At 28.7% G+C, this 20,367-nt stretch overlaps 2 protein-coding genes across 2 annotated transcripts in view; one reads left to right on the top strand and one right to left on the bottom strand.

Annotated features, from left to right (window-relative positions):
- Positions 1–20,367, top strand: part of LOC113369786 (chromatin-remodeling complex ATPase chain Iswi-like) — an 85,771-nt gene that overhangs the window by 30,030 nt on the left and 35,374 nt on the right.
- Positions 3,727–18,161, bottom strand: LOC113369787 (chromatin-remodeling complex ATPase chain Iswi-like). The gene is made up of 13 exons (XM_026610359.1): positions 17,972–18,161; positions 17,682–17,907; positions 16,558–17,441; positions 16,024–16,295; positions 10,316–10,543; positions 6,505–6,753; positions 6,146–6,265; positions 5,709–5,825; positions 5,427–5,540; positions 5,068–5,194; positions 4,836–4,951; positions 4,439–4,734; positions 3,727–4,118 (listed from the first exon to the last, which is right to left on the bottom strand). The coding sequence occupies exons 3-13, from the start codon at positions 17,288–17,290 to the stop codon at positions 3,863–3,865; spliced, it is 2,628 nt and encodes an 875-aa protein (XP_026466144.1). The 5' UTR covers positions 17,291–17,441; positions 17,682–17,907; positions 17,972–18,161; the 3' UTR covers positions 3,727–3,862.

Genomic DNA, 20,367 nt, shown 5'->3' on the forward strand with positions numbered 1-20,367 from the left:
GAATTTGCCGAATTAACAAGCGATACTACTTTGTAAATCAAATTTTCTAAAGTGCCTGTGCATGAATTTTGGGTAGAAATCAAATCAGAATAGCCTCTACTATCGGAAATGGCAATGAACAAATTATTGCCATTTTGTTCAACATATTTATGTGAATCAGCCTTTTTTACATTAACATACATAAAAACAAAATATCAAATAAACGTTGAAAATTTATTACGATCTGCACTAACTCAAATTGAGTCTAGATTTAACTATTTGTGTAAAAATAAACATTTACATCCGACACATTAATATTGTTCGATGTTAATAATATGTTTTTAATAAAAAAAATGTTATAAAAGTTTTTTTTTTTAATATATATTTCATTGTATGAAAGAGCGAGTTGTTTAAAATTTCCTACGCTTGAAGGGGGTCGCTATATAAAAAAGTTTAAGAAGCCCTGATCTAAACTATGTTTGAAAATATGTTAACGTATTTTAAAATATTATGCAAACAACCAAATAAGTTAACATGAATTATAAAAAATGTTTCATTTTGAGAAAATCACTTTTTATGAAGTTACAAACATTGAAATAAAAGTGAAACTTTCAAAAGAACTTCATATCTATTTGGGTCCCAATGTTTTCATTAAAAAATATATGAACAACTTTTAATGTGCCAGATATTCCCCTCCAATTTAATTTTGTACATTCACCTCCATTTAAATACAAACATTTTTCATTCTTTATTCAATGACATTTCAAAACAAGTTTAACAGAAAATTATGACTTCAGATACATTTAAGCATATTAACTTCAGTAAAAATAAATAAAAGGCATTTATAAATATATTGAACAAATAGCTAATCTATTATCAAATATTAATTGAATATACCTGTATTGAAGGCCTCAAAAGAGTATAGTTAATATCACATACTAAATTTCCATAAGACTGTCGATAATCCCAAATCTCAGTTATAATAAAATTTGAGTAAAATAAATTTGGATAGTTTGTTTCAATGACATCAATAATGCAAGTTGGCAAATGTCCATCATCAATGTATTGTAGTAGATCATCATCCTCATAAGCCCAGCACTTGGTTTCAAATAATAATTCACTCTCTTGGTTAACATTGGCCTGTTAATTATTTGCATTTGTGAAACATTAATTATTATACATTTGATACATTAAATGAATAAATGATTATTAAAATGTTTTACCATATAACTATCAGTAGTATCTAAATTTTTCTTGAGGATTTTGAATAAAAAACAATATCCTTTATTTCCTGGATTTAGCTTTAAAATCATTGTATTTAATCTGTGTTTTCGCACAAGAGTCTCAAGGATAAATGATTGTGGATGAAGATCAGGCTGTAATTAATCAATTACTTAATGTTCAATTATTTAATACTAGGTTCTTCAATTATCTATTACTTGTTACTATTGTAATGCATCTAAACAGCAAAAAATTACTGTAATATAGTAAAAAATGCAGATTCTAAAAAAATCAAGTAAAGGAGAAACTAACTCTGCTTTTTCATTGTAAATTTAATATCTTTGTAAATTAGAATATGAAATAAAATAATATCATGCTATGTTTTTAATAGTCCATCTAATTATCAACTTTCTATTGTTTATAAATTAAATATAAAAAATATACATATTCAGAAGTTAGCTGTCCGAGCTCTCTATGTAATGCAATCAACTCCTTTAATATGTCAAAATGTTGTTGGCCAGAATTCTCTATTATATTTTGATCTGCAGAACATGAGGGTATATCACCGATATTTTTGTTGTGAGAATTTAATCTATTATCTAATATAATTTCACTTTCAGCAGATTCTGTTTTGTTGGTCTGGGCCCATGATTGTCCAATATATAGATCCTAAAATAAGTAATAACAACATAATTATAATTTTAATGTGTTGCGTATATATTGATTTCACAATCACTTACTGCAGCCTCTTGAGATGAACCCGCCAAGCTTTGCATCGTTTCAAATTTATGGTTTTCATTAGATGCTCAAAGAGCCCTCAATCAATTATAAAGTAAGAAATAATTTCTTCTAGTGCTTGAAGAAACATTTTTTTGATTCAATTTTTATATAAATGATAATAAAAATATAAATTCTTAAATAATGTATTTTTGAGGAAACACAAGAATCACTGTCACTCATTGTTGGCATATTTTCATCTAAACAATACAAACATTCTTTTATTTCTTAATTTTTTCGTTTAACAATTGTTATAGTTGTTCTTGTATTGACAGCTCATATTATATTTCAAAAATGTATCATAAAACTGAATCTGACAAGTGGTGTTTAAATCCCGGTTTAGGAACATCATTTAGTTGCCTTATAAATCGCTCAAGACTTATGAAAAACCAATATTTTAAAACTCATTTTATCAACTTTCACATAAATATTTTATTATTGTCACTACTTAACAAATATTATTAATTTCAATGTATCAGTAGACATAAGGATGGCCATCAACTTTTCTGTCTAAACGCAATCATAACCCCTTTTTCACTATGTCACAAACACAGTTTTAAACTACAAACTATAGTTTTTACAAATAATAATATAACGTTTCTATACAAAATCAATTCATAACATATATAAATATATCTAAAAAATATATATTTGACTGAATGTCAAATATTTTATAGAATTACCCAGTTTACAAACAGACTGGGTACACATGACGACCCTCTTACGGTAAATGTATATAATGAGATGGAGGAATGCTATAATAAAAAATATGAATAAATTAAAATAGTTATTAGTGAAAATTACTATTTCTTCTTTTATTTTGAAATAACAATTTCAAAAAAGATTTATATATTATATAAACATAATTATTTAATAATTTATGTATTAAATTCAAATTTGCCGGACTTACTCAAGGACAGGATACCAACATAATATCTAACAAATTTGGCAGAAGCAAGTTCTGCCCTAACGGTGATGTTGCATAGCTTTCAATACCTGTGTTGGCCACGATTCGTTTCAGTCTTCCATTTGACGTTTCTAAACGTTCGATTTGTTTTGATTTAGCATATGCTTTTATAGGTTACGGAATGTTTTCTCAATATATTATATTACTTATGAGCAATTGAGGGTTATAAAGCGGTTTATGCCAAAATTAAAAATACTTGACAGAATTTATTTTACATAGTGTCTCAAAATCGAATTGTTACTATAAAAATTAAAATAAAATTGAATAAAAAGAACATCAAACGTTGCATGCGCGATTTTACATAGCTAACATTTTCATCTTGTAAATCATTGGATCGTAGGTTACACATGAGTATGTTTCTTGAATATCTCGGTAGAACATTAATTCTAAATATGGAATTTTGTAAAAAAGAAATTGCATGCATGCCAAAGCTTCGATAGTAATGTAACTTTTAAAAAGAATTACTATTACTAGATTCACCAAAAAGTATTATACCATGAATGAATGAATTGGCTGTGATTTTATAATATTATTTACTCCAACTTTGTGTTTCATGAGAAACAAAAAACAATAATGAAACTCAATGTAAACTCATGTATTTATAATATTTAATAAATGCATTTTGTTTTTATTTTGGACATTAAATTAATATTAATTAAAATTGGACATCGAATACAATAAGAAAACATCAAATATTGTGTTTTTGTTATCATTACATTATACTAAATAAAATATTACCAACAATTTTTATTTTATGCTTGTAGTAAAGATAAAATATGTGTGATAATCCTTAAGACTAAAATACCAATAAGTTAGACACATTACTAGCCATAATTATGAAATTATAAATTAATTGTGTTATGCAAATCTTAAATTTGTATTTATTTTATTCATATTTAATATTATCAATTTTTATATTTACTTTTTCTTTTTCTTTGATTTTGTTTCTGGTGTCAATGAGTTTTCTGTCTTGCGTTTCTGTGCTGATTTTGTACTAATAGATGGAGTTGAGGTCGAGCCTTTTGGCATCTTTTTCTTTTTCTCCTGACGTTCTCTTTCTTCAAGTTCTTGATTTTCCCTTTCAATTAAAGTTATAAGTGTATTACATCTTCTCTGTAATTCTAGGGCTGTACGTGACTTCAAAAACCAATCAAATCTGAATTGAGGAGCACATCTGAAAATATAACAACTATAAACTACAGAACATTCAAAACTATATGCAAGTTATTTATAAATCATACCAAAATAATTTCAAACCCTATGTTTTCAAAAAAAAAAAAGTAAAACATTATTATCTTTTCTATTTTTAAAATTATGCAATATTTTATCAAAAAATTTACATTTTGTATGTATAGGTGCAAAGTAAAGTACATTTTTTATGTATAGGTGCAAAGTAAAGTACAATTTTCTTTATATTAATTTTGCAACTTTTTTAGCATATCCACTTAATACAAAATTTAGACAAATTGTATAAATAAATATCTGCTTTATTACCTAACAGCTACTCTCAGTTCTTCATAAACATATTCTTTATCAAATCCAAGCTTATGAAGCATACAAACTAAGAATCTATCTTCTTCTTCTGTATAATTCTTGCCCTTATTTGTACCATATGAAATTCTAAGTTGATGAAAAGGAGCTCTATATCTAGACATTTTACTATCCAATGCCTTTTTTATTGAAGACCGTCTCTGAATCTTGGCTTCACCTCGCTCAATTTGCGCCATTATTCTTTCAACATCTTGTAATTCATGGCAACGCTCCCAAAATACTGTGCTATATTCTATTACCTATAAAAATAATACATTGTAAATTATTCAATTAGCATTAGATAATATTACAAAATAATAATATTGTTTTAAAATATTATCTTATACTTCAAAAGTGTTACCTCCTCTGGTGTTTTGCCTTCCACATCCCTAGCTATATTGTCAATATCATCTCGTCCATATTTTTCATTGGCTTTAATAAACTGGTTGAAGTCACGTTTTGTCCAATTTGTAAAACCTATCACATTATATATCACAATAGTTAAGCAATGGGAGCAAATCAAATGTATGTATATTGAAATACATTTGAAATCACAGATGACTAGTTTTATAATTTTATAAAAAATATAATACCTTGAGATAGTAGTGATTCTTTTTCTTGAATTTCTTCTTCTGACAAGGGTTCAGCATCATCAATCTTTCTTTGCTCTTCCTTCTGCACTTTCGATGCCTCGGAACCAAGTTCCGGATTTTTGGGAACCTAATCATTTTTTTTGAAGTGTTAGGACACATATATATAAGAAATTGAATTTTATGACATATGTGGTTCAATGATAAATCAAGTCTTAGGATAACACCAAAATTTTTAGTACTCTTCCATACATACTTCCAATAATGTAATTACCATATTAAGGTAAATAGATTTAATAATATGTGTTTAATGTGTCTTATTTATATTGAAGCTATAACTCTGATTCAGTACTTTATCCTACCTTATATCCCAGTGTTTTCCTGAAGTAATAAATTTCCTGATCAAGTAGTTCAAACAATCTTGGAGGAAAAAATTGAAAATCTTGAACTATAGGTTGCTTGGGAGGTCTGGGCGCCTGAAAATCATTTTTTTTTTATCATTGCTAGTTTTAACAATCAGATTACAATATAATCTATAAGTTAAAAATGAGGGTATTGAAAATCAAAATAAGAAAAAAAAACAATTTAAATATGAAGATTTAAACTAAGACCAATTACTTCTGAATATTTGAAAATCATTTTACCTTAGGAGCCTTAGGCTCAGAAACTCTAAGAGCTTCTCTGAAGTATGCATCGACAGCGTAATTTGCTTTCCTTTCTCTTTTTGGTGGTTCAATCCAAGATGATCCAACTACTGACACCTATGTTAATTTTTATTTAAGTCATAAAAATTGATAAAATAAATGTAATTCATAAAAAGTAATTATAAGGCTAACAAGCAGAAGAGTTCTTTAATTACATTTTACCCAATATTGAAACATTTGAATTAATATGTTTAATATGATTTTGATTATACATTAGTTACAAAGCATAGGTCAAAAACAATATTAAATTGAATGCTAATGCTTTTATGAATATGTAATAAATCAAAATTTACAAATAAAAATTACAAATTATATTTACGTTTAGTATCAAATTAAGAAATATATATTATGCTACTACATACAGTTACATTGCATACCTTATGTTTTTCTCTGTAATCTTCTCCCTCAAACTGGTAAACACTTGGTGCATTGTCCATAGTAAAGTTACGAAGAGAACTTTCACCAAGAGATTCTAATTTGGCCCTTTGTTCTTCAGTCTAAACAACAATGAGAAGTAAATAAAAATTCTAAACTTTAAACAATAATCCATATCCAAATGAAATCCATAATAATAATCCAAATAAAATTTACAGATATTAATTTAATAATATTGAATTGTCGAAATAATATAATTTCATAACTAAAATTTGCATATTATCAATGTACATTCTTGAATTATAAGCAAGTCTTTTTCAATCTTAAATTAGTAAACTTCACTTTCTCATTCATAAAATACCTTATTTTCTCCTCTTGTTAGGATTGTATCTATATCCTCATCAGTAATTTCAGAATCTTTTGAAGCAAACACATGATTTGCACCATGTCTGATCATGTTCAACATTTCATCCTTATTTAATTGAGCAGCTTTATTATCCATCAATCTACCCTGTTGGATGACCATTTTATCTAGACGCAGTTTTATTTCTGCTCTTTCAACTATTTTTTCTTCAACAGTATTTTCTGTGATAAATCGGAACACCCTTACCTGAAAAAATTACATTTCTAAAAAAATTATCCAAAGACTCTGTTTAATAACAGAAAGAGGTAAATATTACAAAATTGTAGCTTAAAATATTTGGAGTTTAAGTATTAGATGAAACCTTTAGTTTTAAATTCATTATCTAAATCTTGTAACAGATACTGTAATTAAAAAAAAAATCTAAATCTTCTGATAAATTAGTAATCCTTTTCCAAAATATTCAAAATGTTCGAAATAAACTTAATAACTGGAGGTAAACCCACACATTGTGCTGAACAGAGTATATGTCAGATTTAAAATTAAACTAATGGTAAATGGCATGTGCCTTAAGGCAAATTGCTTGAACTTCCCGTACCATAATGAAATATTCGATGAAAATTAAATATTTTCAAATACTGTAATTTTTTTTTATTTTTTTTTATTGGCTTTGTAAGCTAAAATAGATTATTTTTTCAAATACTATAACTTATATATGTTTATAGAAAACTAAATAAACAAAACTTAACCAATCAAATTTAAAATGAAAAACATTGTCTAATATTAGGTTGTCAAATATCTCCCTTCCGCTTTTTTGCTCTTGGTTTATAATACAAAAGGGAGGAAGGGAGATATTTGACAACCTAATATTTATAAGAATTATATAAACTGAATGACAAAGTTAAAATTATTTATTTTAAGTATATGAGCGAGCTTTAGAACTTTAGCTAGAAAAAAAATTAAAATTTGATTTATTTTCGATATACAAAAAAAAAAATTGGAAATTAATTTTTTTTTTTTTTCTCAAAAGCAATCGTTTTGACCACACAAGCATAAAGTTTTTTGAATTAATCAAATCGCATGCATATTTCTCTCAAAAACTACAATTTTTCGCACATTCTTTGCCAAAAACTAATCACCACTTCTCCCATTATTAACTAATCATTATGAATTGAATGATTTTTGGATCATTCAAATCCGATGCTCCGTTCTCTCAAAAACTCAATTTCCATTTTCTGCACTTTTTGCACCGTATATCCGAAACGGCTGGACCTGCCTTTGCCAAAAACTAATTAGGACATCTCCCTATCAATAGATATCAAATATTTTTTAAACCACTCAAATCGGTTGATCCGTGCACGAGAAAACGTGGACAAAAAAATGTATTCATACACACACACACACACACATCCATTTTTTCTGAGGTATGCAAAATGTTGAAAAACCTTCAAAACGTGAAGAAATGTAAAAATTTTCAATTTCGATTTTAGGACGATTACAATAATTCACACTACGGGAAGTTAATAAAATTACAAGAGAATACAATTTATTATGCTACTTTTATCAAATTCAATGTGACTATGGAAGTGCATGCATTCTTGTAAATCAAAAATAATATTATAAATCTCTGCAAGTATAAAACTCATTTGATTGTGATATTAAAAACTATCTTTCAAATGTCATCCTTATATAATACATTGCCTCATATGTGCTCACTTATCAACATCAAAATGATTTATTAACTATTTAAAGTGTTGTGCCTTTGGAACCTTTTCTAAAACTAATACTTATATGGATATCTTAATATGCACTTAAATAAGTATGCAAAGTCACCTAAGCTTCAAACTGATTATGCAAAAACATTTTTTGCTCCATATCTTCGAAACGGCTAAACCTGCCCTAGCCAAATACTTCTGCACTATTTGCTCTGTATTTCCAAAACGGCTGGACCTATTTATGCTAAAAACTATTCAGCACGTCTCCCTATCAATAGGAATTGAATGTTTTTCAAATTAGTCACATCAGTTAATCGGTGCGCCCGAAATCATGAACTTTTTCTTTTTCGTTCATGATTTCGGAAAAACTGTATCCTCACAAAACACACACACACACACAGATCCATTTGTTCTAAGGTATTCCAAAATGTTCAGAAACATCTGAAACGTATAAATATGATAAAATTTTCTTTTGCGATTTTTGGACGATTAATATAACTTACCCTACTGGAAGTTAATAATATAATTATATATATACAGTAGAATCCGCTTAGTATGACATCGAAGGGACGCCGAAATCTCGTCATACTAACCGGTCGTCATTAAAAGCGTACTGAAGAAAAACTTTTTAATATGCAAATATGTTACATGTTTCAGTAAATAAAAAGAAAAGCCTATACAAACGTTTTAATTAAAAATAAAAATGACACATTAAAATTTAATATAAAATAAAATTGACATAGGGTAGGGCGGGGGCTCAACGGTCCAATTTGACTTACGGTAATTATACTGTCTAAACCCAATAAACAACACATAACATACATCAAAGAAGCATCTATCAAACTATGTTCAGAAAAACTTACATACATACGTAATACGTACATAATTCCTAATTATATAAATATTATATTTTTTACTATTTTTCAAACATTTGGTATCTGACCCATTTTACTTCACATACGGGGTAAAGTGGAACAACCAGGGGGCGAACAGATGCAATTTCTTCTATTAAATTTTAAAGGCATTCTACGCTACATTATTGAACCAATGCAAAATATTAATTCTGTGGGTACATTTGTTACAAAGACAACACAGTATATTACATTGATCTGCTATTGGTCAGAAATATTCATCAGAAGAACAGGAATAACAATTTATTCAATTAATCTCTTGTAAAATTGTTTTTTTAAAAACTTTACTATTTTATTGCTTACACCTTAGCCAAAGTAAAGGTTCAGCTGGTCCTTTTTATCGCAGTCATGTGCTGCTTATCTTCTGATAGCAAAGTCATAAGAATAAAGGTGATGGCTGGTTATGAATTTATACATTTTTCGCCCTCTACTATCAAATATAATTGTTAAATAAAATCTAATTTTATTTGTTTATGAGATATCCGTGGTGGGCCATTTATAATTAGTCTACCCTACCCATAAACATACAAATTTGTTTTTTAATGTAAGTAATCAGTAATTTTTGACTGATTTCTTTACATAATTTTATTGTAAAAACAGGCTCTGGTGCTATTGTGCACAAAAAACATAGCAATTGCTTTCGTAGACTTGGCCACATCATGTAAAATCATGTCGGTCATTATAATTGGACGTATTTTTTTTTGCAAAAATGAGTCATTATAAGCGACATGTCAATGTAAGCGATGTCAATATATCCGACTAGACAGCTGTTTTTTTAAGGAATTTTATATGGAAACCAAATTCTTAGTGTGATTACGTCATATTAAGCGGTTGTCAATATATCCGGCGTCATACTAATCGGATTCTACTGTATATATATATATATATATATATATATATATACAGAACCATTGGAAACTAAAAATAGAAAACTAAATTTAACCACTTCGGTACGAGCGGCAAGTCTACTTGACGGACGGACGGATTACGTGACGGACATGATACGAATGTGTACGGACGAGCGTCAATTACTCTTGACAAGCGTCACTACACCTGCCTATGTCCAGGGTCTGTCTATGAACAAGGCAGTATATGGACGATGCATGCCGGCTGTGAGCGACGTTGCGTGGACTGTCGGCGCCGTACCAAAGTAGTTAAATTACGATCATTTATATAATATCTTACTTGTTTTTTTTGGCCAATACGATGAGCACGATCCATAGCCTGTAAATCCATTTGTGGATTCCAATCGGAGTCATAAATTATGACAACATCTGCTGTAGCCAGATTAATACCAAGGCCACCAGCTCTAGTACTTAACATAAAAATAAATTTCTCACTATTTGGTGCATTGTACTCCTCAATTTGACGATTACGATCCTCATGCGGCGTTTGACCATCTAACCGACAATACTAAAATAAAAATAGTCATAACTAGAAATTTTGTAACAAATGCTGAAATATATTGTACAATCTACAGAAATGCAGTATTTAACAAAATCACATCAACTTATTATTTATGAAATATGAATATGTAATTTTAATAAGAATTTAGATGAATATGTAATTTTAATTACAATTAGCGTAAGGTTAGAGAAATAATGAAGAAATATAAGGGATAAAAAAGGGAATTAGTGCATGGATATTAGACAACAACAGACAAAGTGTTTTTGAATATCCCTCCTCTAAATTTTAGATATGATTATTAAATTTTGTATAATATAATTATGTAACAATAATTACACAAGCCAACAAAAATTTTTTTTTTGTTTGGTGCATCAAATGTTAGAGCTGATTCGTATAGTATTTTTGCCCTAATTTCAAATCTGCAAACCATTTTGTTGTATCAGCTCTAGTTTTTGAGATACAAAGAAATTGCCGAAACCAGGTCCATTCGAGGTCGTCAAGGAAAAGAACTTTTTACAGTGTCAACTAATGTCCCAACTAAGGCTGAATGGGTCTTGTAAGTTTGTGTGACAAGTAGGCATATCTCATTAAAATAACATTCTGAATTGTATTACTATTTTGTACTTTCGTACCTTATATTAGATGCGCAACTAAGTTCTCGCTGTTTGTCAGTATATGGCTCTATCAGTAAGGGTTTGTCGATTTTGACAAATCCAAAACGTCTTGAAGCAAGCTTAGAGTAAGTAAACAAACTGCTGCGACACATAATTGATTTCGTTTTTGCATTATATACTTCTGGTTAAGTGAATATGTCCAATTTTATACCAAATAATCGTCATTTGCGGGGAGCGTTGATTTTCGTCTTCCATTCAAAAAAAAAACGGCAGCTCAAGTGCATCGAGAGCTACGGAAATGTTGCTCTGAGCGAAAACAACATGCCGTGAGAGGTTTTGTCGCTTCAAAAATGGTGATTTTGATGTTGACGACCACTCTCGTGAAGGAACGCTAAATTGAAGGTCTTGTTCGAAGAGGATTCGAGCCAAACTCAAGAAGGTTATGCTCTACATATGGTGGGACCAGGTCGGTGTTATTTGTCATGAGCTGTTGAAACCGAGCGAAACCATCACTGGAGAAATGTATCAAACTCAATTGATACAATTTTTTTATAATAAAGTTACATTTTCATCGAAAATACAGCAAGAACTTAGTTGCGCACCTAATATATCATATATATCATATCTTGAAAACTAAAGCTCATAGAAAAAAACCAATGTCATTTATGAAATCAGCGCCCCAAATATACTTAACAACAGTATTAAAATCGTTTGCACCATTTTCTTTGTTGACCTGTGTTATTTAAATGTTCATAAAATAAATCTATATCTTATATATAAAATTCTTCTGTAACAATGTAAGTTTCATTAATCCTCCTAAACTATAATTCGGATTTTCATGAATCTTCCTGAAGTTTGTTCGGGAAATTTTCTAGAATGTTTTGATTCATAGAAATATAGTTAGATTGTAGAAATAAATGGAAAAAAATACAAAAAACCGCTTATCATTGTTTGCCCTTGAAAATATTTGAAGCTTAGTTTGACATTAAAAACAATTGAAGACTGTCAAAAATTTGCCAAACATTTCTATTCACTTATAGGCTAAGGCAATATTAAAATATAATAAATTCATGATTATGAATAAGGAAAATGTAATGTCTACATTATTAATTAATAAAAAATTATTTAGAAGTTTCATTGTGTCAAAAATTCATATGTTTATCATTGGGTACGGAATATTTACTCAATGGAGCGCTTTCGGTCTGAATTTTTTTTACTGTTTTCCATTTCGTTTGGAATTTTGGAACTAGGTTCATCTTACTCTTCAGAAGTGAAAACAATTTAGACTCCTTTACCACTTCTCGGGTGGATGACATTTCTTTTTCAAAATAGCGTTGGGTATCGATAAAAGAACTAATTATAAAAGAAAAATGTTTAATAATGTTTTTCAGAAAAGCAAATACTTTTCAAGTTACTCGCTACTAAAAATTTGTTTCTTTTTTGCGTTTTTCATCATTTTTTGCTAATATCTTTAAAAATATACATTTTAACGAAAATCATGTAATGAACAAAATTATATCAATTAAAATCTTAATAAATCGCTATATTATAGTGTTTTAGGAACATTATTAGGCTAGATATGAAAATGGGTTTTTATAGTGCTCAAAATAAGCGTGTAAAATGAGTAGACTATCATGCAAATAAAAGACGCATATAATATTTTTTCATTTAAATCAAATAGTTTTTCAGTGCCATTTTCACCAAATTTCAAAATAATCGTATTCCATCTAGAACTAACTTGGTTTAAGAGATCTTGATGGATTCTAGAAAATACCACAACTTTAGTACAAACGATTTTCAAAAAACTCATGATTTCATGAAAAAAAACATTAAAAAATACATCCAATTTCTCATTATAATATCTCTGAAAAAATACGTATAAAAGTATATATATATGAAAATTCGTGGTATTTTTCTGACGAATTATTGTTGTTTATTATTTTTCCATTACACAAATATTGATAGAGGTATTAATTAAGGAGTGCGTGCCTGTCCAATCAGAGGTCTTTCGAGCCCTTTAACCCTTCGCCGTTTCACAATAAGAGAAGTTACTGTAAAATTTATGATAGAGAAAGTTGTAACTCATTTAATCACCTTTAAAATAGTGTATTACAAGTTCTGATAAAATCAGAATTAAAAGAGTAATAATCCAATTAATGCGGTGGATGGTGACGGAGTGCAAATTGATTTCACTTCTGAACTTAAGTTAAGGATTAGCCTATTTCAAAAATATCAAGTAAATTGGAGCACAGTATAAAAATTTACAGAGCAATAATTTTGTTGATCGTAAGTTGAATAGAGCACATGTGAACAAGATTTAACAAATTAATTCACTTCAAATATAAACTTAAGCAATAATGTATATTGATTTATTGGAGAAAAAAATGTAATTTAGATATTAAAATTACTAAAAGCTAGTTAAAATATGGTACGAAATTATAAAAATTATAGGCAACATTATTGAAGCAATTATTTTGGGTAGAAAAATAAAAGGTGATATCGCTTCTTTATATTAATTCTTTCTGAATTTGTTGTACTTTTTAAAAGATTTTAATTTTCAACACGTGTATCTTATGCTATGACCATAAATCACAAAGGCAGACGATCATTTTTAGTGTGATAAATTTGGAAAATCAATGTTTTAGCCGTGAATAAACAAAAAATCATTCATTTAAACATCCACATCTACATGTATGTCTGAAAATATTGTATAATCCTTAAATTCAATAAAATAAATTGAGCTATTGGAAATAAATTTGTTCTATAAATCGCAGTGTATAATTTTTAATATATAATTTTATTGAACATATTTTAATATTTGTTAAAGGGATAAATGAAGTGTTAACTGTGAGAATTGAGAATAATCATTTTATTTGAAACAGTACTACATTTAACATCACTCACATATTGGTGTAAATAGTAACTCGAAGAACAATAATGACACAGGTCAACAAAGAAAATGGTGCAAACGATTTTAATACTGTTTTTAAGTATATTTGGGGCGCTGATTTCAAAAATGACATTGGTTTTTTTCTATGAGCTTTAGTTTTGAAGATACAATATATATGATATATTTTACGATATTAGGTGCGCAACTAAGTTCTCGCTGTTTTTTTCGATGAAAATGTAACTTTATTATAAAAAAATGCATCAATTGAGTTCGATACAGTTCTCCAGTGATGGTTTCACTCGGTTTCAACAGCTCATAACAAATAACGCCGACCTGGTCCCACCATATGTAGAGCCATAACCTTCGAAGTGAATATTCGGCCGAACCGAGATTTTCTCGTCTTTGGATTGCTGTAATGTATTTATTTTTTATCACCTGTCACGATGTGATGAAGAACCTCTTTTTTTCTCGCCGCTGGAGCAGTTGTTTACAGGCAAAAAAACGACGCTCGACGTCTCTTGGCTTCAACTCACAAGGAACCGAAGTTTCTTGCTTCTAAATCATCCCCGACGCATACTATAGCTTGGAAATGGTTTGATGGGTAACTCCTAATTCTAAAGCAAGATCTTCTTGAGTTTGGCACGAATCCTCTTCGAACAAGGCCTTCAATTTAGCGTTTTTGAAGGTTTTGGCCTTCCTTCACGAGGGTGGTCGTCAACATCAAAATCACCATTTTTGAAGCGACAAAACCCCTCATGGCATGTTGTTTCGCTCAGAGCAACATTTCCGTAGCTCTCGATGCACTTTGCTGCCGTTTTTTTTTAAATGGAAGACGAAAATCAACACTCTCCGCAAATGACGATTGTTTGGCATAAAATTGGACATATTCACTTAACCAGAAGTATATAATGCAAAAACGAAATCAATTAGGTGTCGCAGCAGTTAGTTTACTTACTCTAAGCTTGCTTCAAGACGTTTTGGATTTGTCAAAATCGACCAACCCTTACTGATAAAGCCATATACTGACAAACAGCGAGAACTTAGTTGCGCACCTAATATAAGGAACGAAAGTACAAAATAGTAATACAATTCAGAATGTTGTTTCAATGAGATATGCCTACTTGTACATACAAACTTATAAGACCCATTCGGCCTTAGTTGGGACATTAGTTGACACTGTGAAACGTTCTTTTCCGTGACGACCTCGAATGGACCGGGTTTCGGCAACTTCTTCGTATCTCAAAAACTAGAGCTGATGCAAAAAAATGGTTTGCAGATTTGAAATCAGCGCAAAAAATACTATAAGAATCAGCTCTAACATTTGAGGCACCAAAAAAAAAACTTTTTTTTGTTGGCCTGTGTGATTATTTTTAACTGAACGGTATAAGTATTAGTATAGGATATTAAAAAAACGTTGAGGTGGGTACAGGACAACGTCTGTCGGGTCATCTAGTATATATATATGTATATATATATATATATATATATATATATAATGGGGCTGGTACTGCCCTAAGGCAGGTCCATGAACTGAATTAAACTCCAATTCAATTTAAGGAAGAATAGTGTGAGAGTTTTTCCATTACCATTTCACAACACAGTGCCCGAAATTTATTAGTAGTTTATTTTTTTATTTTATCAATTATATAGATATGTACTGCAGTATATATGTATATAGTATACATGTATAACAAAATATATTATTTAGGTATTCGGTATTCGGCCATAAAGTAACCAAATAATCATTGCAAGCCTAGGCATAAAAATTGAATAAACATGCAATGTGTTAGTAATATAACAACAGTGGATAGTGATAACTTTGAAACAAACGAGTTTAGGCTCTCAAAGCCAAGTTACCAAATATTCAGTGTTTGGTCAGGGAAATGTGTTAAATATTTGGTCTTCAATAGTGCGCTACTGTTTATTTAATTTACTATTCGTTGCAAGCCTAATTTAAAGCCATAATTACTGTTTGCTCATACCTTATACTGTCGCCAATGACAGTAATCTTCTAATATGTCTAACATTCTTGTCATTTGACTGAATATTAATACTCTTGAATCTTGTTCTTGAAGCCGAGGTAAGAGTTTGTCAAGCAAACTCATTTTACCACAATTATAAACCAAGTGTTCATCTGTTGTATAAGGGGGCCCTGGTTCAGCTCCATCAAACAAATAAGGATGATTTGTACATTTTCGCAATTGCATCAAAATATTTTGTAAGCGCATTTTTTCAATTTTTCCAGCACCATTAACTAGAATAATATAAATGGTTTATAAAATCCTATAAAATTAGTATAAAAAAACATGTAATAGACTTTGTAAATTATATAAAAGACTGAGTTATCGTATCATCTAGTCATAATTATCATAGTATATTATACTATACTTACAGTATAATGTGCAATTTAAAAATAGAAAAAATTAAAATGTACTGTTACTAGATGTATATAAATATATTAATAATATTTATATAAACTATTTTTATAGGAAATTCAGAAGTGAAAAAGAAATCACCTATATCTATATCCTTCATTAACACCTTGGTATACAACTCTCTTTGCATTTTAGAAAGGCCAATATAGACTTTAAGTTCTTTTTTGGGCTTTAATCGCTTTTCTACCTCGCTTTTCAAACGTCGAAGTAAGAATGGTTTAAGTACAGCATGTAATCTCTCAATTAATTGATTATCACCCAAAAACTGATTTGTATCAAACCAGGAATCAAAATCATCTGAACTGTTAAATACATCAGGCAAGAGAAAATTTAATAATGCCCACAATTCATGAAGATTATTTTGCAATGGTGTTCCAGTTAATAGTAGTCTATTAGTTGTTTTAAATTCTCTAAGAATCTCAGACAACTTTGATTTTTCATTTTTAATTCTATGAGCCTCATCAATGACCATATAACGCCATGTGAATTTTTTAAAAACTGATTTTTCTTTTATAACCATTTCATAAGAAGTTATGCACACATCCCATTCGCCAGGCATCATTACTTCTCGAATAAATGTGTTTCTTGTTTCCTGATCACCAATAAGGACCACAGCCCTGATTGACGGACACCATTTTTTAAATTCATTTGCCCAATTAGCAATTGTGGATTTAGGCACAATTACAATATGAGGACCTGAATTATTTCTATAGTGTTTCATATATCCAAGTAACGATATTGTTTGAAGAGTTTTTCCCAGACCCATTTCATCAGCAAGTATACCATTAATACCATTTTCATACAAAGATATCATCCAATTTAAGCCACGAATTTGATAGTCTCTAAGTTCACCATTTTTTATGTAATATGGAGAGCTTTCAAAGCGAGTTACTTGCTTCAGTTTAGCATTTGATTCTGCCAAAAGTTCTTCATCTTCTTCTTGCTCAGTTTTACGGTGGCGATGGCTGAATTGATTAAAAATATGTTGTTATTTTCATATATATATATATATATATATATATATATATATATATATATATATATATATGTTATATGTATATCCATTATGTTCAAGTTTGTTCTGGAAACAAACTAATGTAAAACAATGTTTATGCTAACATACATTATAAAGCTAGCAAGCAACAAAATTAACTAACAACCTGATAATAGTACTTAAAAATATACTTTTAAATGTATTGTCATACTCAATATTTTTATCATCTTTCTTCTCAAGTGGTGTTTTTCGAGGTCTTCCAGCTTTTATTTGAGCGGACTTGAAGGATTTTTGGGTCCAGTATTTGTCATAAAATGAGAAAAAATCTCAGTTTGTTGTAGCAGATAGTCAAATCTTTTACCTCTATCATTCTCAATCTTATTTTCAAAATCGGTTTCTTTTCCTCTTGATGAAATTGTATCTGAAGAAGATTCATTCTAAAAAGAATGCAAGATTTAGTTATTTGCATAATTTATTGTTTACGCGTCTTTCAATATATACCGAAACTGAATTTTCAGCTGTGTCACAAGGATCCATTTGTTCTTCTGGCTTCGACATATTCGCAAATACCGTAAAACGAATTCTATAAAAATCTCTTCAGTATTTAAAATCTTGATGTTGGACTTGCGGATAACATGCCTAGATAGTAGCACATAAAGATTTGTGGAAAATACAATATACAAATTATTTAAGTATATTTGTGATTCACAGTATTTAAAAAATAACAGAATTACTCCAGAACACTAAACTATTTTTTTTTACTTATGTTCTACGAAACAAAAGTGGATAAAAAAAAGACAATCCCGGTATCTTCTTGTCACCTCAGAATCGAAAACCGCGAAACCAAAATAGTGTTACCCGCTTGAAGAAAATAACAACACTTAAAACATAGATAAGAAGTAAAGCTAAACCATAGATAAAAGAAGAGTATACCCAATAGTTCTCAATTGTCAATCACTTACGATTGGCAGATAAATATTTTTTCGTAAAATTTGGTTGTATTGTCGCTATATCAATGAATGTTTTAAAAGATATTACATATGCCATATGAAACTTAACAAAATGTGATTCAAATAATAATAAGGATATTTTTATCTTCCCTATGCTACCAATGTAATTGAACCATGAACACAGGCCAATCACAATCACGACACAATTTTTTTTAATCCTATTTAATTTATATATTCCAGATGTCAATTACAATTCAAAATATTATTCTTGATGCCAAAAGGCTTGCAGGTAGATTGAAAACTAGAGAAGCTGCTGGAGATTCTTTGATAAAATAACACAATCTTTGAGCAAACAAATTGACATAATAAAACAAGTTAGTAATGGTTATTTTTTGTTTGAAAACTATATATAAATTCATATAAATATTATTTTTACTGATTTGATATTTAACAAAATAAGTATATTTTATGCTAGAATAAGGCCTAAATCAAATGACGTGCCCTTACAATCATAATATATATATATATATATATATATATATATAGATATAAAATTTTGGGATTTATGCATTTTTACTTAAGCTCTTAGCTAATATTACAACAGATATATATATATATATATATATATATATGTAATATATATATATATATATATATATATATACATTTAGTACCCAGATGAATTGGAATTACTAAATGAAGTAGCACCTCAAAGACCACACACTGCTCTAATTGCTGGTATACAGCAAGGAATCGATATATAAGAGAAATCCAACAAGAGAATCGAGAACTACGTGCTGCATTAGAAGACCATCAACATGCTTTGGAACATATCATGACTAAATATAGACAACACACTACTTATCAAATGAGAAAAACTAAAATTGATTTTTCTTTAGTACAAAATGAAGAGCAGGAACAGTTTGTTGTGTAATTATCATTTTATTACTATGGAAAATATTCTAATAATTTTGATATTTAATAGTTGTTTTAGTTTTACTTTTGAACATCCCTGCACTTTTGCTTTAATATATATTAGATTGAGGCAAACTTTTCAACCATGCTTCTATTCCTGTTTTAAATTTTCGTTGTTTTTATTTTACATCATAGTATCTTTTAGTAACATTGTAATAATTATTGTCTTTAATTTATTTATCATTTTACTAGTCGTTGGAAATAAAAGTTCATGATAGATTATTTATTAAAAGAAATTGCAAAAAATGGCATAAGACAAATTAATTCAATGTTACAAAGATCTGTGAAAATCACTTGTATATTTTATAAACCAATTAAATTATAAATCTAATATAGTATTATTTATGCAGCTTATAAAACAGCAGGCTAATAAGATTCAAGAGATGGTGTATATTATGCAAAAGGCTGCTAATATTGATGAGGAAGCTTCGAATCAAGATCAAGATCAACTTTGTCGTTTAACAACAGAAAATAAGGTATGTAATAATTTCAACATATTCAAAAATATTTAATTACTCAAACCTTTATTATAGGGACTTAGAGAGTTGTTGAAGATTGCAAAAAGCTATGGATCTGATGGCGAAAATATATTATCTATTACATGCAATGAAACAGAAGATAAAAAACATACAAACTGATTCCGTGAATAACTCCACTGACTAAGTTTGTAAGTATTTAAAACAATAGATAATTTATAAATAACTTATAATTGATGTAATTGTATGATTAATTATTACTAAAGTTTGTTACATTAGCATTCTGTTTTTATTGAAATAATATTGTATTTAAAAATAATAAAATAACAGTTTTTTTTATTTACTCTTAAGGTTTGATATGTATATACAGGAGCGGTCCAATGTAAACACATATTTATTAATAATTCGACTATAGTATGTTGTACTAAAAAATTTTTATTTTTTTGAAACAACTATTAAATATTTTCAATCATTAGAATTTTACATAGTAATAAAA

This window comes from Ctenocephalides felis, unplaced genomic scaffold, assembly GCF_003426905.1.
Source record: "Ctenocephalides felis isolate EL2017-DRISC unplaced genomic scaffold, ASM342690v1 CF-g0.4_SCAFFOLD_01492, whole genome shotgun sequence".
Lineage (NCBI taxonomy): Eukaryota > Metazoa > Arthropoda > Insecta > Siphonaptera > Pulicidae > Ctenocephalides > Ctenocephalides felis.

What these genes read in the sequence shown, in the direction of transcription:
- LOC113369787 (XM_026610359.1), bottom strand. Translation starts at nt 17,290, where the DNA reads ATGATATCTTTGTATGAAAATGGTATTAATGGTATACTTGCTGATGAA. An exon ending in GGAAAACACTGGGATATAAG is followed by an intron (nt 5,195 to 5,426) that starts GTAGGATAAAGT and finishes AAAAATGATTAG; the next exon opens with GTTCCCAAAAATCCGGAACT. An exon ending in AAGGCAAAACACCAGAGGAG is followed by an intron (nt 4,735 to 4,835) that starts GTAACACTTTTG and finishes TTATTTTTATAG; the next exon opens with GTAATAGAATATAGCACAGT.